General features: G+C 51.1%; 2 protein-coding genes across 2 annotated transcripts; one reads left to right on the plus strand and one right to left on the minus strand.

Annotated features, from left to right (window-relative positions):
- Positions 1-3,700: 3,700 nt before the first annotated feature.
- On the minus strand, positions 3,701-5,343 carry LOC116963062 (coiled-coil-helix-coiled-coil-helix domain-containing protein 5). Its single transcript, XM_042802872.1, has 4 exons — positions 5,303-5,343; positions 5,088-5,228; positions 4,812-4,963; positions 3,701-4,161 (listed from the first exon to the last, which is right to left on the minus strand). Coding segments are annotated over exons 1-4 (324 nt in total). The 5' UTR covers positions 5,305-5,343; the 3' UTR covers positions 3,701-4,132.
- A 103-nt stretch (positions 5,344-5,446) lies between these two features.
- LOC104363854 (endoplasmic reticulum transmembrane helix translocase) lies at positions 5,447-20,897 on the plus strand. The gene is made up of 26 exons (XM_042802814.1): positions 5,447-5,758; positions 6,418-6,507; positions 6,807-6,997; positions 7,360-7,432; positions 7,759-7,914; positions 8,052-8,121; positions 8,773-8,879; positions 9,530-9,659; positions 9,941-9,996; positions 10,638-10,764; positions 11,028-11,165; positions 11,626-11,746; positions 12,333-12,490; positions 13,293-13,468; positions 13,863-13,973; positions 14,500-14,625; positions 14,926-15,034; positions 15,549-15,748; positions 16,140-16,236; positions 16,668-16,849; positions 17,158-17,272; positions 17,564-17,760; positions 18,172-18,314; positions 18,870-18,981; positions 19,129-19,272; positions 20,459-20,897. Exons 1-26 carry the CDS (start codon positions 5,462-5,464, stop codon positions 20,567-20,569), a joined length of 3,537 nt encoding a protein of 1,178 aa, XP_042658748.1. The 5' UTR covers positions 5,447-5,461; the 3' UTR covers positions 20,570-20,897.
- The last annotated feature ends 126 nt before the right edge of the window (positions 20,898-21,023 follow it).

Raw genomic sequence — 21,023 nt, forward strand, 5'->3', positions numbered from 1 at the left:
GTTCCTTTAAGTAAGAGAAGCAGAGTGTAAAACGAGAATATTTTCTGGATGAAAAATTAAAGAGATGTTTTTGTTAGTTCCTCATTCTAGGATCATGTGTAATTTACCTTATTGGTTTTAAAGTTCCACTTGAAAGGAAAAGTGACATCAACAGGAGTTAAAGCAACAGGCTGAAAAAAGTCCCGACACACTTAACTTCACATTCTGAGAGATCTAAACCAAGAAGAAATGGAGGAAAAACAAAGCAGAGAATTAACTAACCTAATGATCCTTGGCTTTCTCTTAGTTAGGACTTCAGAACTCCTTGCATGCATTAATTAATTATCCCTCATTACTCCCCCAGCCCAGTAGGTGTTATTTATTTCAGAGGTGAGTAAAAAGACACAGAACATGTCACGACTAGCTTCCAAGGCCACACAGAAAGACAGTGGGCAAGTTAAAACCGAAAAAAACCTGACATCCAGTTTGCTTACCTACCAGCCCAAATGCACGTTTGCCTGGAAACAAGAGTCGAGAATAATTAAAAGGGGAGAAAACACAGGACTGGAAGATAGAAACCAAGCAGAGAATGGCAAAACCCGTGCTGGAAGACAAGAAACAGAAGGACTAGTGACACAAAGAGACTCGTGTGAACGAAGGATCCTTTACAATAATTAACCCCGAAGCGAGAAGGCCCACACAGGTCTGACGCTGCTTTCTTACCAGCTCTCAACCACCTTAGAACTTGCTCCTTTGGGTTCTTCTCCTTGGTACTGCAGGGCTCTAGTGTTTATTTCTGGTCTGGTTTATGTTTGGGAGGATGCAAGAGGACCAACCTATCCAAATCCTGCTCTATTTCTTTTTTTTTTTTTTTTTTTTTCCCTGTGTCTCCCACTCTGGGAAATGCAGGCTTATTCACTTATTGATTTCAGCCACTTGGCATTAATTTAGCTGAATCTCTTTGCAGCCTCTGGAGATAAAGCTGAACCTACTGGTTTGATTGACTGCCTGAGGACTTTTTTCCCTGGTTCAGCTTTATGCCAGTAACCACCCTAACAGCTTCCCGCACTTGCTTCCATGAGCCTGTCCTAATCAAACCAAGAGGTCTGAGACGGTATCACAATCCTGTGGTACGAGAAATGAAGAGAATGCTTCCTGGGCTCCTAACTCTTGTTTAATTTGCAGGTTTTCAGAGGTCTCCCTTGCCAGTTTACACCTTGTGAAAGGTACTAGAGGAACCGATGCTCTTTTCAGCTTTTATTGCTAAATACTGTGACAGGACCAAACAAACAGCTGGATTTGGAAATACCAGCTTTTCACGGCACTCACAGGGACATTTCCTTACCCTGTGTAGCCAACTTTGCTGCTACCACACATCCAAGCAGGTCAGGTCCACAGCCCTTCCCGTGTTTGCCAATGCCAGGAATAGCTCTAGTTGCCACTCGGATTTTATTCTGGCAATCAGCAAGAGCAGGCAAGAGCAGAAAGCTGCAGAACTCCTGCTCCATGCTCCTCACTTAGAGGTCTCAGGCCTCTCTGCCTAAGGGAGAATTAAACTGATTAATCATGCAGTGCTGCACATGCAGCTACAGATTCCATCAAGGCTAAGAGGAAAGCAAGAGGATACTTCCTGGCTGCTTCTAGCTCACCCAGCAGAAGGAAAGAAAATTGTTGGTATTCCTTCTACTTTTCACAAAGGAATTTGCCAAATCTGCCAGGGCTCCAAGTTGACTGAATCTAGAAACTTTTCCAAGGGAGCTGGTAAACTGAGGAAGGCAACGATTTCAAGTAGTGATCACCATCACAATACTTCCCTCCACGGGAAGGTTCTGTCATCCTCTGCTACACAAAGTTATTTATTTACATTACACATGCAGTGCAAGATGTGCATTCTTTATTCAGAACAAAACTTGCAGCTGCCTCACTAGTATTTTCTCAGAAAGCATTTCTCTCCTCGATTGCACATGGAAACAGGATGGAGCAGCATCTTCCTCTTCCCCCTCTCGTGGTAACAAGTGAACTGATGCCCGTGGGAGTTTGGCTCATCGATGACAAGAGCAAGTGCCTGGCAGCTCGGTGGTTAATGTGTTGGAGCAAGTAATAATAGAGTGGCTCTGGCTCCTGAGAAGGAGGAGGCATAACTGGGCTTAAGAGGGGGCCCAGTGCACCTTAAACATAATGAAAAATGGCTTTTCTGCTGACAGGCTGACATTTCAATACAATGTCAACAACATGTAAAGCACCTTTGCTTCTGTGTAACGGCATCCTTAATAAAGCTATTCACACCACAGACATTTCTGACTAATGGGGTGCTGCTTGGTATAAATAAAACTCAAAAGACTCACTAAAAATAGATTTCTCCTCCTTTTCTGGTAGCACTTGCCCCCTCTCTCAATTAATTTTAAAGCAAAGCTACCATCACCTTTTTCTCCCAGCTTTTCTGCCAGAAGATAAAATGGTTCTTTACATTCCAAATGCATGGCATTTGATAAATGGAAACAAAGTTTTCTGCAAGCGTGCCTGCATGTTTTCAGACCTGACCCCAGCATCTTCTGTCCCCATCACTGCTGAAAGGCAGCCAGCTCTGTGAGACAGACAACAGCAACGCCGACAGCCAGTTTTCCAATTCGGGCTCTGCTAGAAGCTGGAGCAGCTCAACTTAAATCTGCTGTCCCTCTCCCCAAAGGAGTTAAACTCTGCCCAGCTGGAAAATGCCAAGCGATGTTTGCCAGCCACCACAGGCTCAAAGGCGAACGCTTGGACTTACGCCTGGCTGAAACATGAATAAGGATTAATGTGTCCCAGGAAGGGGGTGTGAACCCCTGGGAACCAGGTCAAAGCCAAGTTTCCCAGTCCATGCCTCACCCTCTCGTAGAGGTACAAAAAAAACCCCTCACCAACACAGCAAAGCTGGGCTGTACTGTCAGACAAAGACTCTGCTGGCACTGTACACAATAGCTCCTACATGTCATCTGCTCCCTGCACACTTCTGGAAAACTTTGGGTTATGGCTCCCTTCTGGAAGACCAAGATCCTGCTCTGGACAGCAGCAGAGCTGCATTTGTCTAACGAGGTCGGAGAAGCTCATTTCTCCTTCCTCAAACCTGCTCTCGAGTACCCCAAAGGACATTTCGAGGTTTAAACTTTTGCTGGGATTCTCAGTCCCACTTAAACAGACCTACGGGGATTTTCAGACACAGCACACCAGAGCAGACCCAAGGGCCCCAGCTCACAGCACCCCAAGCTCTCCCTCCACAGACACACTCACAGATCTCATAAGCCCAGGTCTTAATCCCACCCCTCGTAAGACCATCTGTTTCTTGTATTTTTTTTTTTTTCCACTAGTTACAGCTCAGAAACAACCTCTCCTTAGAGCTGGGCTCTTTGTTCCCCCGTACAACAAGAGGTGCCCCCACCCACCCCTGCACTGGAAGATCCCTGTTGTGCTGTCGATGGAGCAGTCCCTGCTCTGAAGTCCGCAGTTTTTCTGCCGTCTCTGTCGGCAGGAAGACTCCCTCTGCTGTTCTAAACCAGCACAAGGCCTGGGGCTACAACCCCGCACGGCACCCCCAAAACTGGGAGCTGCACAAGACGTCTTCGAGGGGGTAAAGCTGAGCCTCGTGGTCAAAGAAATGTCCCTGTAGTAGGTCCAGCTCAGAGAACAGCTTCCATCATCAGTGGGAAAAGCCAGAACTGGCTTTGGATCTCAGAAAGTGTGGGGGTTTTTTATTTTGTTTTTGTTTTATTGGGAGGAAGGAAAATATTTGGCTTAATTATCAAAGCAGCTGTCGAAGAACACAGACCACATTAAAAGAGGTAAGGGCTGATTTCAGCTTTTGGTTTACATCTGCAAGTTGCTGCTGATCCTTCAGTGTCGCTTCAACACAGTTCTGTAATTTATTTACTTTATAAAAGTTTTTAGAGGCAACTCAGCAGACAAAAGCCAGCACTATCAGCACACAAGTGTCTCTGTCAGGAATGTTCTGACATCCCGCTCGGAGTCCAGGCGTCTGCTGGGGACAAGCGTAGTGTGACCAGCACCGAGAAAACCACATCGCAGGGCTGCGCTTTGTTTTTCAGAGGAGAAGAAAAAAACAACCCAACCATGCGCTGGAACAATACTCCAGAGTTCAGAGAGACTTTTCATTCAGTCCTCAAGATGAATTTGAATCCCAAGGCTCCCCTATGAAAAAAAGCAGAATAAATAAAAGCATCAGGTAGGCTCTGTGTATGTGCAGCACCCTAGTTATGAGGGACGAGAGGTTAATGTGTCAGGTCATGGGAGTACGTCACATTCATGTGATTTGTTTAGGCTTAGTAACGTGTTATTTATTTTAACGTTGCTCCATAGATGTTCACAAGATCTTTAGTAGAGCGCTGCAAGCTGACAAAACCATTCTGTATATATTACTGGGCAAAACTGATGACTAGGCTGATGAATCGTTTCAGACAAAAATCAAAGCTTCACCTCAGCAGGATGGCTTTTCTCCCATAGCCTTTTGCCACAGGGAACCAGCTTGACCCAGTACTGAGAATTCCCAACCCATGGGCAGAAATACGCACGTCCGTAATGACCGCACACATCGCTGACGACCCACACTAATGAATTAACACACTTTTTAGTCTAGATAAAGCTCCTGGCTGCGCTCTGTGTTTTTCTGAGACAGGAAAGGGAAGGCGGGTGGGTGAAAAATGCCGGTCTAGGCGTGATGTTGGGCTGTGTTATTCCACTCCAGCCGTTCCAGCCAGCAGCTCCCAAGCAAGACGCGGCGAGGGGCTGTCTGCAGGTCCGGGGCGGGGGGAAGCGGCCCCGCTCCGCAGCCCGACACCCACCTCCCGCGGGGAGCTTCACCCGGTCGGCGCAGAGCAGGAAGGCGTCGACGTGGTCGCTGCAGTTGACGACGGAGGTTTGGTTCTCCCTCAGGCACCGCTCGAAAGCGGCAAAGGGTTCGGCGCAGTCCCGGCGGATCTGCCGCACGATCGGGCTGCGAGAATAAAAACACACACACACACACACACACCCCAAGGGCTTTCAGCTGCCGGGGACCGGAGCTACCGGGGACCGGGCCGAGGCCCCAGCCCGGTGGGCCCGGCCCTTCCCGCACTCACTGAGCGGCGGCGCAGCGGGAGATGCGGAGGCGGAGCGGGTGACAGTCGCGCTGCCAGGAGGCCGGGCTGTCGGCCACGCAGCGCCCGTACTGCTCCATCTCACTGCGGCAGTAGCGCGCCGTGATCTCCAGGGCCGCCTGCCTGCGGGAAAACGGCAAAATTAATATCTGAGGCGGGGGGAGAGAATCGGGGACACCGAAGCCCCGCGTACTCACATGCCGCCACCGCCGCCCCGGGCGCCGCGCCGTCTGTGCGCATGCGCGGCCGCTGTGCGCACGCGCCGCGGCGCCCTGGGAGGTCCCTGCGCATGCGCTCATCCCCTCCCGCCGTCCCTCCCCGGAAGCGGAAGTGGGGTGCTGTGGGTTTCTCGGAAGATGGCGGCGGCCGCGGACGAGCTGGTCTCGTCGGTGACGCTTTACCGGCGGCGGCCGCGGCTCCTTCACGGGACCGTGCTGCCGTTCGTGGCGGGGCTCTACCCGGCCTGGCTGTGGCTGTGGGGGCCGCGCGTGTGGGCGGCGTGGCGGGAGGAGGAGGAGGAAGGCCCGAGGCCGGGCCCCGCGCCCCCCGAGGCCGCCTTGCTGGCCCTCGCCGCCATCGGCGTCGTCCATTTGCTGACGGCGCTCTCGGGGCTGTGGTCGGTGCACGCTCACTGCGCCCTCACCTGCGTGCGGGTGAGTCCCGGGCCGGCGGGGCCGGGTGCGGGCTGCCCACCCCGGGCAGCGCGGGGAGGCTCCCGCCGCACCCGGCGGGTTCTCCGGTCGTGCGTGGGGTGGGTGGGGGTGGGGGTCCGCTTTTCCTGCGGGTGGGTGTTTCGACGTGGCAGAGGCACCTCAGCCGTGCCGGGGAGCTTCGTGTGTTCGAGAAGATGCCCAGCACCGAAACGCTTCGCCCTTTCGCTGGGCGGTGGGGAGGGGGAGGCGCGTGTGGGCCTCGAGCCCCGGCCCCAAATCGCCGGCGGGGAATCCAGGGAGTTTGCACACAGGCAGCCTGGGGATGATGTGAGAGTTCAGGGCGAGGGCCATCAGCCTGTGCTGGCGTGGCTCGTTCCTCTTTGTGAGTTTTGCCATTTTCGCCATTGCAGCCGCGTCTTAGTGGCAGGTGGATATGTCTGAAGTGCAAACGAAGTACTGAAGATCCTTCCTCTGGTGGCAGCGTGTGGTTTTGGGGGTGCGTTGGGATAATTGTGTCTTTTGATTCTCACAACGGCTCCGTGAAAGCACGTGGCTGCACAGAGCCCTTTTTAGCACAATCTGGCAAGGATTTCTCCCCAACTCATTGAAATTCAGGGTCCGTGATCCGCCTTATGACACGTATCTTGTTTGTGTTTCAGGAGCCTTGTCCTAAGAAAGCCACATTGGCTAAAGTTGTGCCAACCCCAAATAACGGATCGGTAGAATTAGTGCCACTCCACAGAGACCAGGTAAGGACACGGCTGACGGGAGCAGCCCTGGCATTTGCCACATACCAGGGACCTGCTGCATCGTGCTGTCAGCCTTCAGTTTATTAGCTTTTAACTTAAGCAACTAGGGAAAAATCAGCTGTGGTCGGTCAAAAGCGGGGATGTTAAAGATTGCACGGTGTCTCCTGGTGCATGTACCACGAACAGAATCATACAATAACTGGAGATGGAAGGGGTTGGGATTTGAGTTTTTTCCTTCAGGTGGAGTAAAGCCCTTGGTGTGCATTCAACTGGTTGTTTTTTTATCCCCCTCTCTGCAGGGTGAGGATGGGCAGGAGGCTCTTTCCTTTGAATTTCAGAAAATCAAATACTCTTATGAGATAGACGGCAAGAAACAGTTTCTTCCTGTAGCTTTCCCCGTGGAACATCCCCTTTGTTACTACCAGAATGCCCGAGGCTATCAGGAGGACAAAGATATCCGAGCAGCTGAGAAGAAATATGGTACAAACAAGTAAGTTTTCCAGGTGCAGATATCTCTTTGCCAAAGAATCTCACTGCACCAGGAACAGCAGTGTTGAGCCACGGTCCTAGTTCTGTTTTTTACATTTCAGTTACTCCTGGCACTTCCTCCAAATCCCCTTAAGGACAGGGAACAGTATCGGGCCAAGGGGTTTTCTCCAGGGTGGGCTACAGTTGGAAATTAATTGCGTATAACAAACTAACTGAAACAAAGTAATTAAAAAGAGGGACATTGTGGGTGGACATTCTGGAGTACAGCCTGCTCTGACACCAGAGACTGCAGGAGGCTTTTGGGTTGGGCTTTTGCTGAGAATCTGGAACATTTAAGTTAATGAGGATACAATTCTTTCCCAGGGCAGAGATGGTGGTGCCGGAGTTCTTGGAACTCTTTAAAGAAAGAGCTACAGCTCCATTCTTCGTCTTTCAGGTAAAATGAACAAAGAAGGAGCTGTAAATGTTTCTATCTGCTGAAAAATGAGGGAACTCCTTACAGTCCTGGCTTGAGAGCCATGGATCAGCTGGCAGCTTTCTAAAATCAGGAGTGGCTGCTGTTCTTGCACTGTAATATTGATTTTACTTCTGGGAGTGACTCTGCTTCTTACTGTTGACTTACTGTGATTTTCTGTTTTTCTGGCTTCCTACAATTAAACATGTACTAAATTAGCTTAAAAACCCCCCAGAATTCCTAGAACTTGAAGGCTTTTGTTTTCTGAGGGAGATGAGAATAACGTCAGTGTCTTGTTCTCCCCGCAGGTGTTCTGTGTGGGTTTGTGGTGCCTGGATGAATACTGGTATTACAGTGTTTTCACCCTCTCCATGTTGGTTGCATTTGAAGCTTCTCTGGTCCAGCAGCAAATGAGGAACATGTCAGAGATTCGAAAAATGGGCAACAAGCCATATATGATCCAGGTAATCAGAACCAGAGGGGGCTGTGCATGAAATTTATGCTGTAACTGACTTGCTGTTCCTTTTTCTCATCCTTTTTCTCTGATTTCTGGAGCATGCAGAGCTTCTCAAAGTGCCTTTTTTTTATTTTCCCCCTACAGGTTTACAGAAACCGCAAGTGGCGCCCCATTTCCAGTGATGAGATTATTCCAGGGGATATCGTTTCCATTGGTAATGACCTGCACGATAAACAAAAGCTTGTTTAAAATCAGATTCCTTCGGGTGTGCTAAGTTGTGCAGTGAATTGAATTAGACCTAAAAAAAATCTAACGGTCTTGGTTGGGTGCTTTTGAGGACTTAGGTGTCACAATTCAAGGGTCCAAGAGATGAATCCTTGGGCTGGATCTCTTGAACCTGCTAGCTGTCTTGAAGAAAGCTAAATACTGAGATAAATTGGCCTCAGACTCTTCAGCTTTGGATTGTGAAGATGAAGAGTTTTCTTCCTCCTGACAATATCTTCCTCGAATGGATGGGGGAAGGGCAAGCCTCTCTTTTAGCCTTGCTCTGCTTTTTAAGCTTGTATTACCCCAGGATACGGTGCCAGTCTTTGAAGCTTGAATGGCAATAAAGAACTAAGTGACTTAATTTTCAACTTTCCTGGTCTCAGTAGAGACCTAATAACTTTCAAACTCCTTCAGTTCTCAGCAGTGCTGAGTGGGTACGTGCTGTGCTGGACTTGGCCCCCCGTGGGAGGTTTGAAGCTTTAGGAATTTCCTGGATGTCACCTAAACTGAAGCAGAGCTGTGCCCTGCCAGACAGATAGCCAAACCATAATCACTTCTGCCTTTGAGGAGCTTCTCAGGTTTAATGTATTAATTGCAGGCCGATCTCCTCATGAAAATCTAGTGCCGTGTGATGTGCTGCTGCTCCGTGGAAGGTGTATCGTAGATGAAGCTATGCTGACGGGAGAGTCTGTGCCGCAGATGAAGGTCTGTGTGAAATGTCCTCTCTGCTCTCCCTTTGTTGCAACCTGGAAAAGTAAAACCATTCAAGGCGCTGCAGCATCTGCCAGTGCAAATCCGTCTCTTTGTGTGAACACTGGCCCAGGCAACCTGGCCTGTTTGTTATCAGCTCCTGTAATCAGTGATTGATGGTCCCTGGTAAATGAGAAACAGAAATGTCTGTTTTGTCTGGCAATGGCTCCGGCCTTTGGGTCTGAGCTCCCAGCGTGTGGGCACGGCATCGCCCTCCTACACATTCCCCAGTCTGGATTCCTTTGGCAGGGTAGAGGTGGGAGGAGGAACAAGTGTAAAGCACTTCAAAACCCAGAATCTTCCTTCTTTTTGTGCCAATGGGTGACTTAAAAATAATAAAGTAGTGCTTGCAGAGCCTCCCTTGTTGAATTCAGCGTGCCAGGGGTGAACTAGTCACCCGAAACCAGAATCTCCCCAGATGCCAGGCTCTAAACCGAGGCTGATCAGGAGCTGAATGATGTGTTAAGGTCTAGATTCGGGATTCAGTTCAGGCCACCTTCAGCTGAAGTGAGGCTGACAGCTTCTCGTGAGATAAGAACAGAAAGGAGCACTTGAAGGCCTTTTGTTGATAGGGGTGAACCTGAGACTTGAATATTGTTCTGCAGGAGCCTGTGGAGGATCTCAGTCCTGAGCACGTCTTGGACATGCAGACAGATTCCCGGTTACACATCATATTTGGGGGAACAAAAGTGGTGCAGCACATCCCGCCCCAGAAAGCCAGCACAGGACTGAAACGTATGTACCTGCAGAAATTCCCTCGGCGAGGGCGTGTCGTGCGCTCACAGGTTTATTTTGAACTGCTTGATGCACTCTTGGAGGATGTCACTGAGTTATTCTCCTTGGCCCTGCCATTAATGATTTACTGTGATTGTTTGACTGCTGTGATACTCTACTGAAGTTGACTATGTCCCCTTGTAAGCGAGAGCAGGGTGTAGCTTCAGGTGTTTTCTGTCTGTGAAAAGCCTATAAAAGATTTCCAGTAAGCTTAAGCATCTTCATTCCTGCTCCTGTTCCAGCTGTCGATAACGGGTGCGTGGCGTATGCTCTGAGAACCGGCTTCAACACATCTCAGGTAAGATGGGAACGTGCCTTCTCCCCTCTGTCTTGGCGATGATTGTGCCGTTCAGCGCTTCGCTGTAAGGAAATCCTTGTGAAGCACAGCAGTGGGGAAATAGAAGTCAGAGCATTAAAATGACCTCTGGGTTTGGAAGAGGAATCAATAGGGTTGGTGTGTTCTCTGAGTGTGAGATATGTAGCCTGAGGGTTGATGCAGAAGCCTGGGAGTCAGGATTTGGGGTCCCTGTTGTGACTGGCTGCACTATGTATATACTACAGCTCCTGGTTGTCCCTGTTTCTGTAATGAAAATGGTTGGGAAAGGGCGTTTTGAGGGTGTTTGTAGAGACTGGAGATGCGGACATGAGCTTTTTCAATTGAAAATTGAAGACTGCTTCAAAGCAATCACCAACTCAAGTGACTTTAGCAGCGAGTTTGGGGTTTTTTAACAGATTAATTATGGGTGACTCTAGGCTGCTGCCTATTAAGAGGGTCACGGAAGGTGGAATAATTTTCAGGCTCGGGCACCAAAACACCAGGGAGTCATTTTAAAATTGGGTTTCATGCATATTTTAAACAAACTACTGCATTACATATTTTTTAACAAGCTACTGCATGCTGCAGAGATAGCTTCTTGCACTGAAGGCTGTTCTTCTCAGGGGAAATTGCTACGTACAATCCTCTTTGGGGTGAAGAGAGTGACAGCCAATAACTTAGAGACCTTCATTTTCATCCTGTTCCTGCTGGTCTTTGCCATTGCTGCTGCAGCATACGTCTGGATTGAAGGTGAGATTTCTTCTTGCCTCTTCCAGGTCTCTACACAGGACTTGTACCAAAGCTTGTGGCAAGGCCAGTTGACGTAATTTCTGAGAGTTACAATAGCTGGGTTGGGCTGCGCCAGTGTTTCAGTGTAGGGGCCCACACTGCACTCTGGATGCTTTTCTTGCCCTCCCTAGGTAGGTGAGCTTCTTTGTGGTATTGATCTTAGTTCTGTGGGGGACACAGTCTGAGGATGAGGAGATCCACAGGTCTCCCGTCTCACTCCATAGGCACCAAGGATCCGAGCAGGAACCGTTACAAACTCTTCCTGGAGTGCACCTTAATACTGACTTCAGTCGTTCCGCCCGAACTTCCCATTGAGCTCTCTCTGGCTGTCAACACCTCCCTCATCGCCTTGGCCAAGCTCTGTAAGTACCAAGCCTAAACACAAAACCAGGACTGGGTTTCTGGTGCCTGGAAACGTGTGAAATTACTGCAGTGTCCTCAGTTTCTACCCAGTGACAGTGTAGGGTTTGGAGGTGGAGTGTATGAGGGGTTTAAACCCCAAAGAACTTAGGAGCTGTGGGCCTTGAAGTGGGTCCTAAAGCAAGCGGAGGAGGGAACGGTTTGCTCCATAGTCCTGCAGTTCTGCACTGAGCAGGTTCCTGTATGTGGAGTAGGGAGGTCAATGACTTTTGTGTTTCACTGTGCCACTGCTACTTGGTGTCTGTTCTGGTATCAGATGCCACAAAAATTCAGAACGGGGCGTTTCGGGTTCATCAACTCTATCGGAGCACTGTGGTGCTAGCTCCTGTCTTGTGATTCAAGCATCCCGTCCTGGCTTCAGTGTAGCTGGTGTCTCACAGAATTTCCTCTCCTCCCTTCCAGATGTGTACTGTACAGAGCCCTTCCGCATCCCCTTTGCAGGCAAAGTTCAAGTTTGCTGTTTTGACAAAACGGGCACGTTAACCAGCGATCACCTTATAGTGAGAGGAGTGGCTGGGCTCAGGTGGGTCCTGGGTGATTTTTCGTTATGTGATTTGCTGTGGGCTGGGCTCTGGGCCCTGGGGGAACTCCTCAGGGATTGAGAGGGAAAGAAGTGGATTGAATTGGAAGGAGGGAGGGTTGTTGGTCTCCAGCAATGACTGTGGGCTCAGGACCTGTGAATTTAATTGTCGGGAGGGGGCTTCTTGCGTAGAGTTTTTATGTAACTGGGATTTTCGCTGCTCCTCCATGCAGTAACCTCCTGCCCTCTTGTTCTGCTGCCATAACGAACTGCACTTGAAGTCTAGATGCTGCAGCAGAGAGACATCCGAGTCCTTCGATCCTGCAGTTCCTTAAATGTCTTAGTTCAGGCCTCTACTTTGAGTGTTCTGCTTGAATCGAGTTTGCTCTGGAGGACTGTCAGAAATTACAGGCTTTGGCACTGTTTGCAGTTGAGACAGCGCCAGGTTTCCCGTGGCTTTGATCTCACCATGAGAAGCTCTTCTGTTTACTGTATTAGAGCAGGAATTTGGGGCTGGGAAAGGTTCCAGAATTTATCTGAGATAATGTGAACGGGTCTGTTAACATGAGCAGTCTTTTTTATGCTGCAGGGATGGGAAAGAAGTGACACCAGTATCTGACATTCCTGTAGACACCCACCGAGTGATTGCCACTTGCCACTCGCTTGTACAGTTGGATGATGGGACGCTGGTGGGAGATCCCTTGGAGAAGGCGATGTTGATGGCCGTGGACTGGACCCTGACCAAAGGTAAAACCTGTTTCCAGCTCCTACCTGGTTGACACCTGAGCCCTGATTACATATGCTGTGGGTTGTGGGGTGGGGTTTTTTTGGGGGGTGACCACGATAACACCGGTTTTGTCAGTTCTGAGCATGCCATGATCTAGCCTGTGGAGATTTCCTGTGCCTCATACCAGCTTTCTGCGAGGAGTGAATTCCATCTGGTGTGATCCCAGGAACTGGTTTGGGGCACTGGAAATCCTTGTGCCGCATGTCTGAGGGACAACAAATAGTAGAAGTCCGTTCTCAGGACTGCAGATACTGCGTTCTGCCTCTGGCAGGCTCAGGTTGGTGTCGTTTGGTTCCGGTTGTGCAGACTCGGTAAAATCAGGGCGTGACTAGATCACAGTAGTGAAAACATGACCGTGTGGACTTTAGCACCGTCTGCGGGCGGTGTGTCTGGAGGCTTCCTGCTCTGCTTCCTTGTTTTTCACATACACAGGTAATTACAGTAGAAATCTTCCAGAAATATTGTATACATATCCTACAATGTGCCAGTGTGGGTTTTGCTTCTGGATTTTCACCTGTGGTGATGATAATATGCTATAAATGCCCCTTCAACCTGCTGTGTAGCTGTTCATACTAATGCACATAGGTGTTTTGATCGGTTATGTCCCTTAATTCACGAGAATTTCCAGCTCTGTGTGCTTGTATCTAGAGAGGAAATTCATATGATCTGAGTGACCCATGGGTTCCTTTGAGACCTGAAGGGAGGGATGTTGCTTTTGATACCGAGAAACCTTTCAGGATTTCCTGATCTGTTTGTTTCCAGATGAGAAAGTTTTCCCCAGAAGTATTAAAACTCAGGGACTGAAAATTCACCAGCGCTTTCATTTTGCCAGTGCCCTGAAAAGAATGTCTGTCTTGGCGTCGTACGAGAAGATCGGCTCGACTGATCTCTGTTACATTGCAGCTGTGAAAGGGGCCCCAGAGACGCTGCACAAAATGGTGAGCGCATCTCTCTAGGAGAGGCAGGGCCTCCTCTAGCACCTCTGCTCATCCCCTTACGCCTCCGCCTGTCCCTGCCCGCTCTGGAACCTGAACGATGTAGGGATTTCACCCCGCGAAACGGCACAGTGAACCCGTGCCTGGGAACAAACTCCCCTGGGGAGTCTCAGTCTAATCCCAGTGAGATCTGAATATCTCACCATAGGTGTTCCTGGCCCTGTTGCTAAATCTGAGGGCCAAGTCTGGGGCATCTCCTATTTTGCCCTTGACAGTGAGGGACCCTCCCAAAGGTGCTTCTTTTCCCCTGTCTGCATAATTCTTGTGAAATGCTGAAATACGCTACTGAACTGTGTTTGAAACTGTATTAATATGATGCTTTTCCCCACATCTCTAGTTATCTCAGTGCCCCAGCAACTATCACGCGGTCCACACGGAAATTTCACATGAGGGGGCAAGAGTGCTGGCCCTTGGCTACAAAGAACTGGGGCACCTCACTCACCAGCAGGTATATCTGTCTGTCTAAGCCTTGAAATCAAGCTCCTGACAAAGGAAACGGAGATGCTGTGAGCAGGGCTGGGGAAGAGGGGGTCTCTTTTGGGATGTAGTTGCCCAAAGCTCCCGTAACCGTGTCGGTTTTATGATCTGGAACTTCTGGAAAGACGGCAGACTCTGCGTCGCGCTCCCAGCTTTGAATCCCTCCACGTTACTGATCAATATTTGTGTTTCCCTGTTGGTGAAGCAGGGTCAATTCTTTCCATGTAACGACCGAAGAAGCTTAAGACTGAACTTCTTAGCTGTGCACCTGTTTTTTTGTGGGGATGGGCACGTGTGAATGTTTTCAGGGCTCACTGGAGCTCTGTGCCAGAGCAGCCTTTCATCTGGAGCAGCTGGGACCAGTCTAGAGTTGCTCTGTGCATCTCGGAGCACCTGTTGTGTTTCTGGTGATGCTTTGATTGCCGGGAAACACTCGCTGGAAAACAAGATTGCTGCTACAAAGCAGCAGGTAACACTCTGCTGATTCGCTTTGGCAGGTGCGAGAGATGAAACGCGAAGCTTTGGAGTGCGATCTTAAATTTGTTGGATTCATTGTGGTTTCCTGTCCTCTCAAAGCTGACTCCAAATCGGTCATCAGGGAGATCCAGAATGCATCACACCACGTAAGCGCCAGCAGCGTCCTCACCTTACTGGTGGTGGTTGGGACGTGGAGCTTCAGTACCAGAAGCCTTTCTGGAGCGAGGGCAGGGAGACCTTGCGCATATGGTGTTATTTTTGCGGTGGGATTTGCCCTGGCTCAGAGAGAAAGCCTTTCTGCAGGGTGCTGCACAGGCCTACACCTCGTGGGGAATGCCACCAGCATCCAAGCTAGGCAGAAGTCTTCTCAGCGTAAAGGAGACTCGCTGTGAAGTGCCACTTGCCTCCCCAGGACTGATTTTTGACCCCTCTCGCTTTCTCCTCAGGTAGTGATGATAACAGGAGACAATCCTCTCACTGCCTGCCATGTGGCCCGGGAGCTACACTTCCTCCAGAGGGAGCACACCCTCATTCTTCAGCCTCCTGTGAGCAAAGGTACGCTGTCCCTTGCAGGAAACTCCTCTGTGTTTTGGAGGAAAACAGCCAAAGCCCTGCTGGGGTCTTGTATCACAGGCAGCCACATGCTGTTAGCGCTGCTGCTTGATGCTGATAGTGGAAATGACTCCCTTTCCTAGATAACCTGCTGTCCTTTGTCTCCCCTCTGGCTTGGGGTACTACGCAAGCTACGTGCATTCCTCTGCTCCGACACCAAGCCATCTGAGCACTAAAATAAAAAAAAAAAATAAGGGCAGCTTGAAGGCCTCTTTGCTGTGCAGGTTCAGAGGCCATCCAGAGAATCTGAGCGCCGTGTCACTGCCTGCAGGGAAGGGAAGTCTGCCTAAAGACTGTCCCTAGGGGGGAGGTGGGCACGTCACTGTCCCGAAAAGCAGAGGTCCTTGGGAGCACAAAGCGTGAGGGGCTGCCAGCGCCGGGGTTGGGATCTGTCGGGTGGCTGGGAGTGTTTCTGACAGCCAGGCGCCTCGTGTCAAGGTCGTGCTTCTCTTTCCAGGCTCCAGCTGGAGGTGGCAGTCCGTCGACGGTGCCGTGGTGCTCCCGGTGCTGCCAGCTTCCTCGCCAGAGCTGACGCAGCGATACGACCTGTGCGTGACTGGGGAAGGACTCTCTCACCTGCAGGCTGTGAACAGGCACCAGCTGCTGAAACTCATTCCGCACATCCAGGTGTTTGCCAGAGTGGTGCCAAAGCAGAAGGTGAGAGATTTCAGCTGCTGCTAAACCCCAGCCTTAGCAGGGTTCCCAGCAGGGCTCGCGTGGTGCCACGTAGATGTTAGCTCATGATTAACGCTAAAGCTGTTTTAGCAAAGCTGTGTGACCTCTCCTGTTACCCAAGCCAGCAGGCAGCAAGAGCTAGAGCTCAGGACATGCCACGTTGTTATCCTAAAGAACCCTGAGCCCATTGGGCCGTTGTAGCTCTTAACCAGCTCCTAAAGGTGAAGCTTTCGGAGCCTGGGGGTGAGGCCAGTGAGTTCCTGCAGAACAGAAGCACTTGACCAAGCCGTGTAACCCGGCGCAGCCGGCAGCCTCTCGGAGCGTGCAGGCTGCCAGTTCTCACCACGCCTTGCTTTTTTTTTTTTTTTTCCAGGAGTTTGTAATCACTACTTTGAAAAGCCTGGGCTACGTCACGCTGATGTGTGGGGACGGCACCAACGACGTCGGAGCTCTGAAACACGCAGATGTGGGTGAGTCTGCACGCAGGGCTCCCACGTGTACCACGCTCGGAGTTTGCTTTGCGTCCCTAACCACAAACCCAGAGTTTCTCTGGTGTTTTGAGGGCTGGAATCAATCTGACCAGTATCATTTGGTGGCATAAACCAACACAAAGAAGGTGGCTCGCTGTGCTGGTGGAATACGCGCTGTGTGCACACCAGCAGGCAACAGGAATTAGCTGCAAACACATTTTCCTAGGAGAAAGATTCTTCCTGTTTTGTTTTTTTTTTTTTTTTTTCCTCTTAAGCTTTACTTCAGCAACTGTAACATCTCTGAAGTCCCTGTGTAACTAGCCTGCCCACCTGACTCCAGGTTTAACTAGCAGTTGGGATTCCTACTTTGTGAAAACACTCTGCCAGCAAAGGGATTACAGCCCTTTTTCCCTGTTTTTACCCTCTTTCAGGAGTGGCACTGCTGGCAAATGCTCCTGAGAGACTGCCCGAACGGAGGAAGAGAACTCGAGATGGACCCAGTGATGGGAGGCCTGCCCTGCCGTCGATGGGGAGCGGGAGTGTGAAGCCCACCTCCCGTGGTGCCAAGCACAGAGTCATGTCCCAAAGAGAGGAGCAGCTGGCCATCCAGAGGGTTGGTAACTACGTAGTTAAAAGCCTGTTAACTTCCCCTTGCTCTTTGTTCCTCCTCTGGTTTACTGCTAATTCATGAGAACTACAAGTGGTAGGATGTGGTGGGACAAGACCAGCTTTGCTGCTGCTTTTCCTCTGCCCAAATCCATTCTGGTGTCTCAGAAGGTGCTGCTTCTCCAGCCAGCCATCGAGCTCCTGCTGCAAGCGTGAAGGCTCCTCGGGCTCCCCTTGGAGCAGGGGTGTGGGAGAGGATAGATTTGATCCCAGTTGTGCTGACGAGTTGTGCGTTTGTATCTTACCGGCCTGCAGGAGCGGATCAGTCAGGTCCTGAAGGATTTGGAAGAGGAACGTGTACCAGTCGTGAAGCTGGGGGATGCCAGCATTGCAGCCCCTTTCACCTCCAAGCTCTCTTCCATCCAGTGCAGTAAGTGCGTGGTGGGAGCTGAACAGTTGGTGTGCACCTCCCCATCTCCGGGGAATAAGTCTAGATTTGAAAGAAGCCAAAACGGAGGGCGTGGGGTGGTGAGAAGTGCCCCCAAACCCCATGGCTTTGCCAGCTGTTTTCGTGGAGCGACCCGGCGGGGGTTCCTTGGATGGGGATGCAAGCAGAGCGGGGGTTAGCTTCCCTCTGTTCTGCTTCAGAAAAGGAGAGGACTGAGGGACGAAGCCCCAGGACCCGTTCTGTTTCCAAACGCTGCTTCCTCTTGCTCCTCAGTCTGCCACGTGATCAAGCAAGGTCGTTGCACGCTAGTGACAACACTCCAGATGTTCAAGATCCTTGCCCTGAACGCCCTGATCCTTGCTTACAGCCAGAGTGTCCTCTACTTGGAAGGGGTGAAGTTCAGTGATTTTCAGGCAACTCTGCAGGGTCTGCTGTTGGCTGGCTGCTTCCTTTTCATCTCCAGGTCGAAGGTAAGGGCAGGGCAGGGCGTTGGGACGGTGGCAGTCACAACAGGATTACTGAAAGAGCGCTTCTAGCTAAAAAAAAAAAGCCGTTTATTTTAACAAATGAACCGTCCACAATGGTGGAGGAGGTGGGGGTTTTTTGTTCCCCTGGATTTGGGAGGCTCCCGCGGCTGGCGCTCACTGAAGGGAACGTCTTGGGATCGCTGGCTGGCAGCGTGGCTCAGGGTCCAGGCGCAGGGGGCAAGGACAGTGCAGAGAAGTGATTCAGCTGAGGCTGTTCCCTGCACCAGCTAAGCTGCGGGGAATTCTCCCAGGCGTTTCCTGAGAAACTCAACTGGTAGTTGGATTCTGCTGGAAAACTGCCTGGAGATGGTCAAAACCGTTGAGGTCAGCCCTGCTGGTTTTTGTCTCTGCCAGCCTTTGAAGACGCTTTCCAAGGAGCGCCCGCTGCCAAACATTTTTAACCTCTACACGGTCCTGACGGTGCTGCTCCAGTTCCTCGTGCACTTCCTCAGCCTCGTGTACCTGTACCACGGTGCCCAGGCACGCAGCGACTCCAAGTAAGCGTCTCTTCCTCCCACACTGAAATGTTTTCTCCAATTGCTGCTAAGCAGGAGGAGGGGGGAGAGGCCTCCCTCACCACAGCGCTCTTTCTGTGAGTGTTTTATCGCGCCTGCCAGGCTTTAGGAGTTTAATGTGTTAGACCTGTCCAGAAAAAGCAGTTTGGAGCTGTACCCCGAGTGCAGGGGCCAGCAGCTCGGCATGTGGCTTACGGTCTGTGACACGTTGTGCTTCCCGTGTCTGCTGTCCCCACACTGGGAGGGAAAAGGGAAATAGAAATAACACCGAGGAGGTGGATTACTGGAAAGTTGTAAGGAAAAAACACAAAAACCTAATTTTTTTCCACTTTTGTGAAAGAGAACCCAGTGATTACCTGTGCTTGCAGCATCTGCAGCTCTGCCCTTACCTGTGCAAGCACGCGTGTTTGGGAACAAACTGTTAATGCGCAACAAAACTTAATAACCCGGGGTCAGTGGGGCTATGTGAGGGAAGTTAAATGTTCCTGGTGATTCTGAGTCTGGTCCCCTGATCACCAGCTTTTTGTCCTCATTTAGACAGGAGGAGTTTGTGGATCTGTACAAGGAGTTTGAGCCCAGCCTTGTGAACAGCACCGTCTACATCATGTCGATGGCAATGCAGATGGCCACCTTTGCTATCAACTACAAGGCAAGCCAGGTTTAAATCACATCTCCGGCAGCACCAGGGAAGCAATTTTGTAATTCGGATGCAATAATACAAACCAAGATGTTCTTCTCTAATCACAATCGAGTCCAGCCTCACCCCTGCTCACACTTTCTCCGTGCTGTGTTTCAGGGCCATCCTTTTATGGAGAGTCTACGGGAGAACAAGCCTTTACTGTGGAGCATCGTCCTTTCAGGACTCGCCATCGTGGGCCTTCTCACGGGCTCCTCGCCAGAATTCAATGAACAGTTTGGCTTGGTAGAAATCCCTGCTGAGGTGAGCAGGCGGCGTTTCTCTGCGCCTGCTGAATTTTACGTGCGGGGAGGACAGGTCTGAGCCTCTCCTCGAGCTCTGGAGGAATCTTAAGGTTTTTAGCAGAATGTTGGGCAGGACAGATTGCCCAGAGCAGCTGTGGCTGCCCCCTCCCTGGAAGGGTTCAAGGCCAGGTTGGACGGGGCTGGGAGCCCCCTGGGCTGGGGGAAGGGGGCCCTGCCCGGGACAGGGGGGTGGAGTTCGATGATCTTTAAGGTCCCTCCAACCCAAACCCTCCTGTGACACTCAGACAGCACCGCAGAGGAGCGCTACCTACCTAAACAGCTTTAAGGGAGAGGACGTGGTAGCAATCCTGCGGCAACACTGGCGTGTCGGGACAGGCTGGGGGGTGCAGGGGTTGAGAGCAGCCCCACGGAGAAGGACTGGGGGGAACTGGAGGGTGAAAAGCTGGACATGAGCCAGCAACGTGCGCCCTCAGCCCAGAAAGCCACCCGTGCCCTGGGCTGCAGCGAGAGAAGTGCAGCCAGCGGGTCGAGGGAGGGGATTCTCCTGCTCTGGGGAGCCCCCCCTGCAGTGCTGGGGCCAGCTCGGGGGCCCCCAACATCAGAAGGACACGGAGCTGCTCGAGCGGGGCCAGAGGAGGCCACGGAGATGCTGGGGGGGCTGGAGCAGCTCCCCTGGGGGGCCGGGCTGAGAGAGTTGGGGGGGTTCAGCCTGGAGAAGAGAAGGCTCCGGGGAGCCCTTCGAGCGGCCTCCCAGGGCTTAAAGGGGGGGCAGGAGAGGTGGGGGGGGACTCTGGATCAGGGGGTGGGGGTAGGACAGGGGGTGATGGTTTTGAACTGAAAGAGGGCAGATTTAGGTGAGATAAAAGAAATTCTCTACTGTGCAGGCGGTGAGGGGCTGGCCCAGGCTCCCCAGACTTGGAGGGGCGATTCCCTGTCCCTGGGGACGTTCAGGGTCAGGATGGATGGGGCTCTGAGCACCCTGGTTGTGGTGAAGCCGTCCCTGCCTGGGGGGGTGTTAGACTGGATGAGCTTTGCGGCCCCTCCAACCCAAACCAGCCCGAGATGCCACAGTTTTTCTTACCATTTAGCAATTGTTGCAGCACGGCGTGAAGGGAAGTTCAAGGTCTGGTTCTGAGGGGACAGAGTGACTGCGAGGGACTAAGGGGTTGTGTTTGCTTCCCTAGTTCAAGATGGTGATCACGGAGGTGTTGCTGGCTGACTTCTTCCTCGCCTTGTTAGTGGATCGAATTCTTCAGTTTCTGCTGGGGAGCGCAAAACTTAAAGTGCCTTCCTGAACCGGCTTCCGAGGTCCTCGCCCCCCGCGGCGCGACACCACGGCCAGCACCCAGGGCCACCTTTCGCCCTCGCAAGAATCCTCCCGACTTCTTCTGACAATAACTCTGGTCCTGTTCAGAAACAGGCGTGGGGAAGCTTTCTTCGAAATCATGTGGAAAATCACCTCCGTGAACCAAGGCCTGACTTTTTACTGGTGCCGGGACGTACCACCAACTGGCGGGAGTTTTGTACTGCCCTAACGTTTAAGGAAACGTTTACAGAATTTGGTAACTAAAATCAGAATCGCTGTATTTTGAAACATGTTTGGAACTTCCTTTGTGAGGCTGACAACTTTGTGATGTTTTTAATACACGGAGTAAAAACAGCAACAACCTAAAGGTGAGGCCAAGGGGTAGGAGTCCCTACACACCAGAAATGGGAAGTTACGTTCAGAATAGAAAGTTGTAAGGCTGA

This window comes from Tyto alba, unplaced genomic scaffold (assembly GCF_018691265.1).
Source record: "Tyto alba isolate M040663 unplaced genomic scaffold, T.alba_DEE_v4.0 Super-Scaffold_4, whole genome shotgun sequence".
NCBI classification, from domain to species: Eukaryota; Metazoa; Chordata; class Aves; order Strigiformes; family Tytonidae; genus Tyto; species Tyto alba.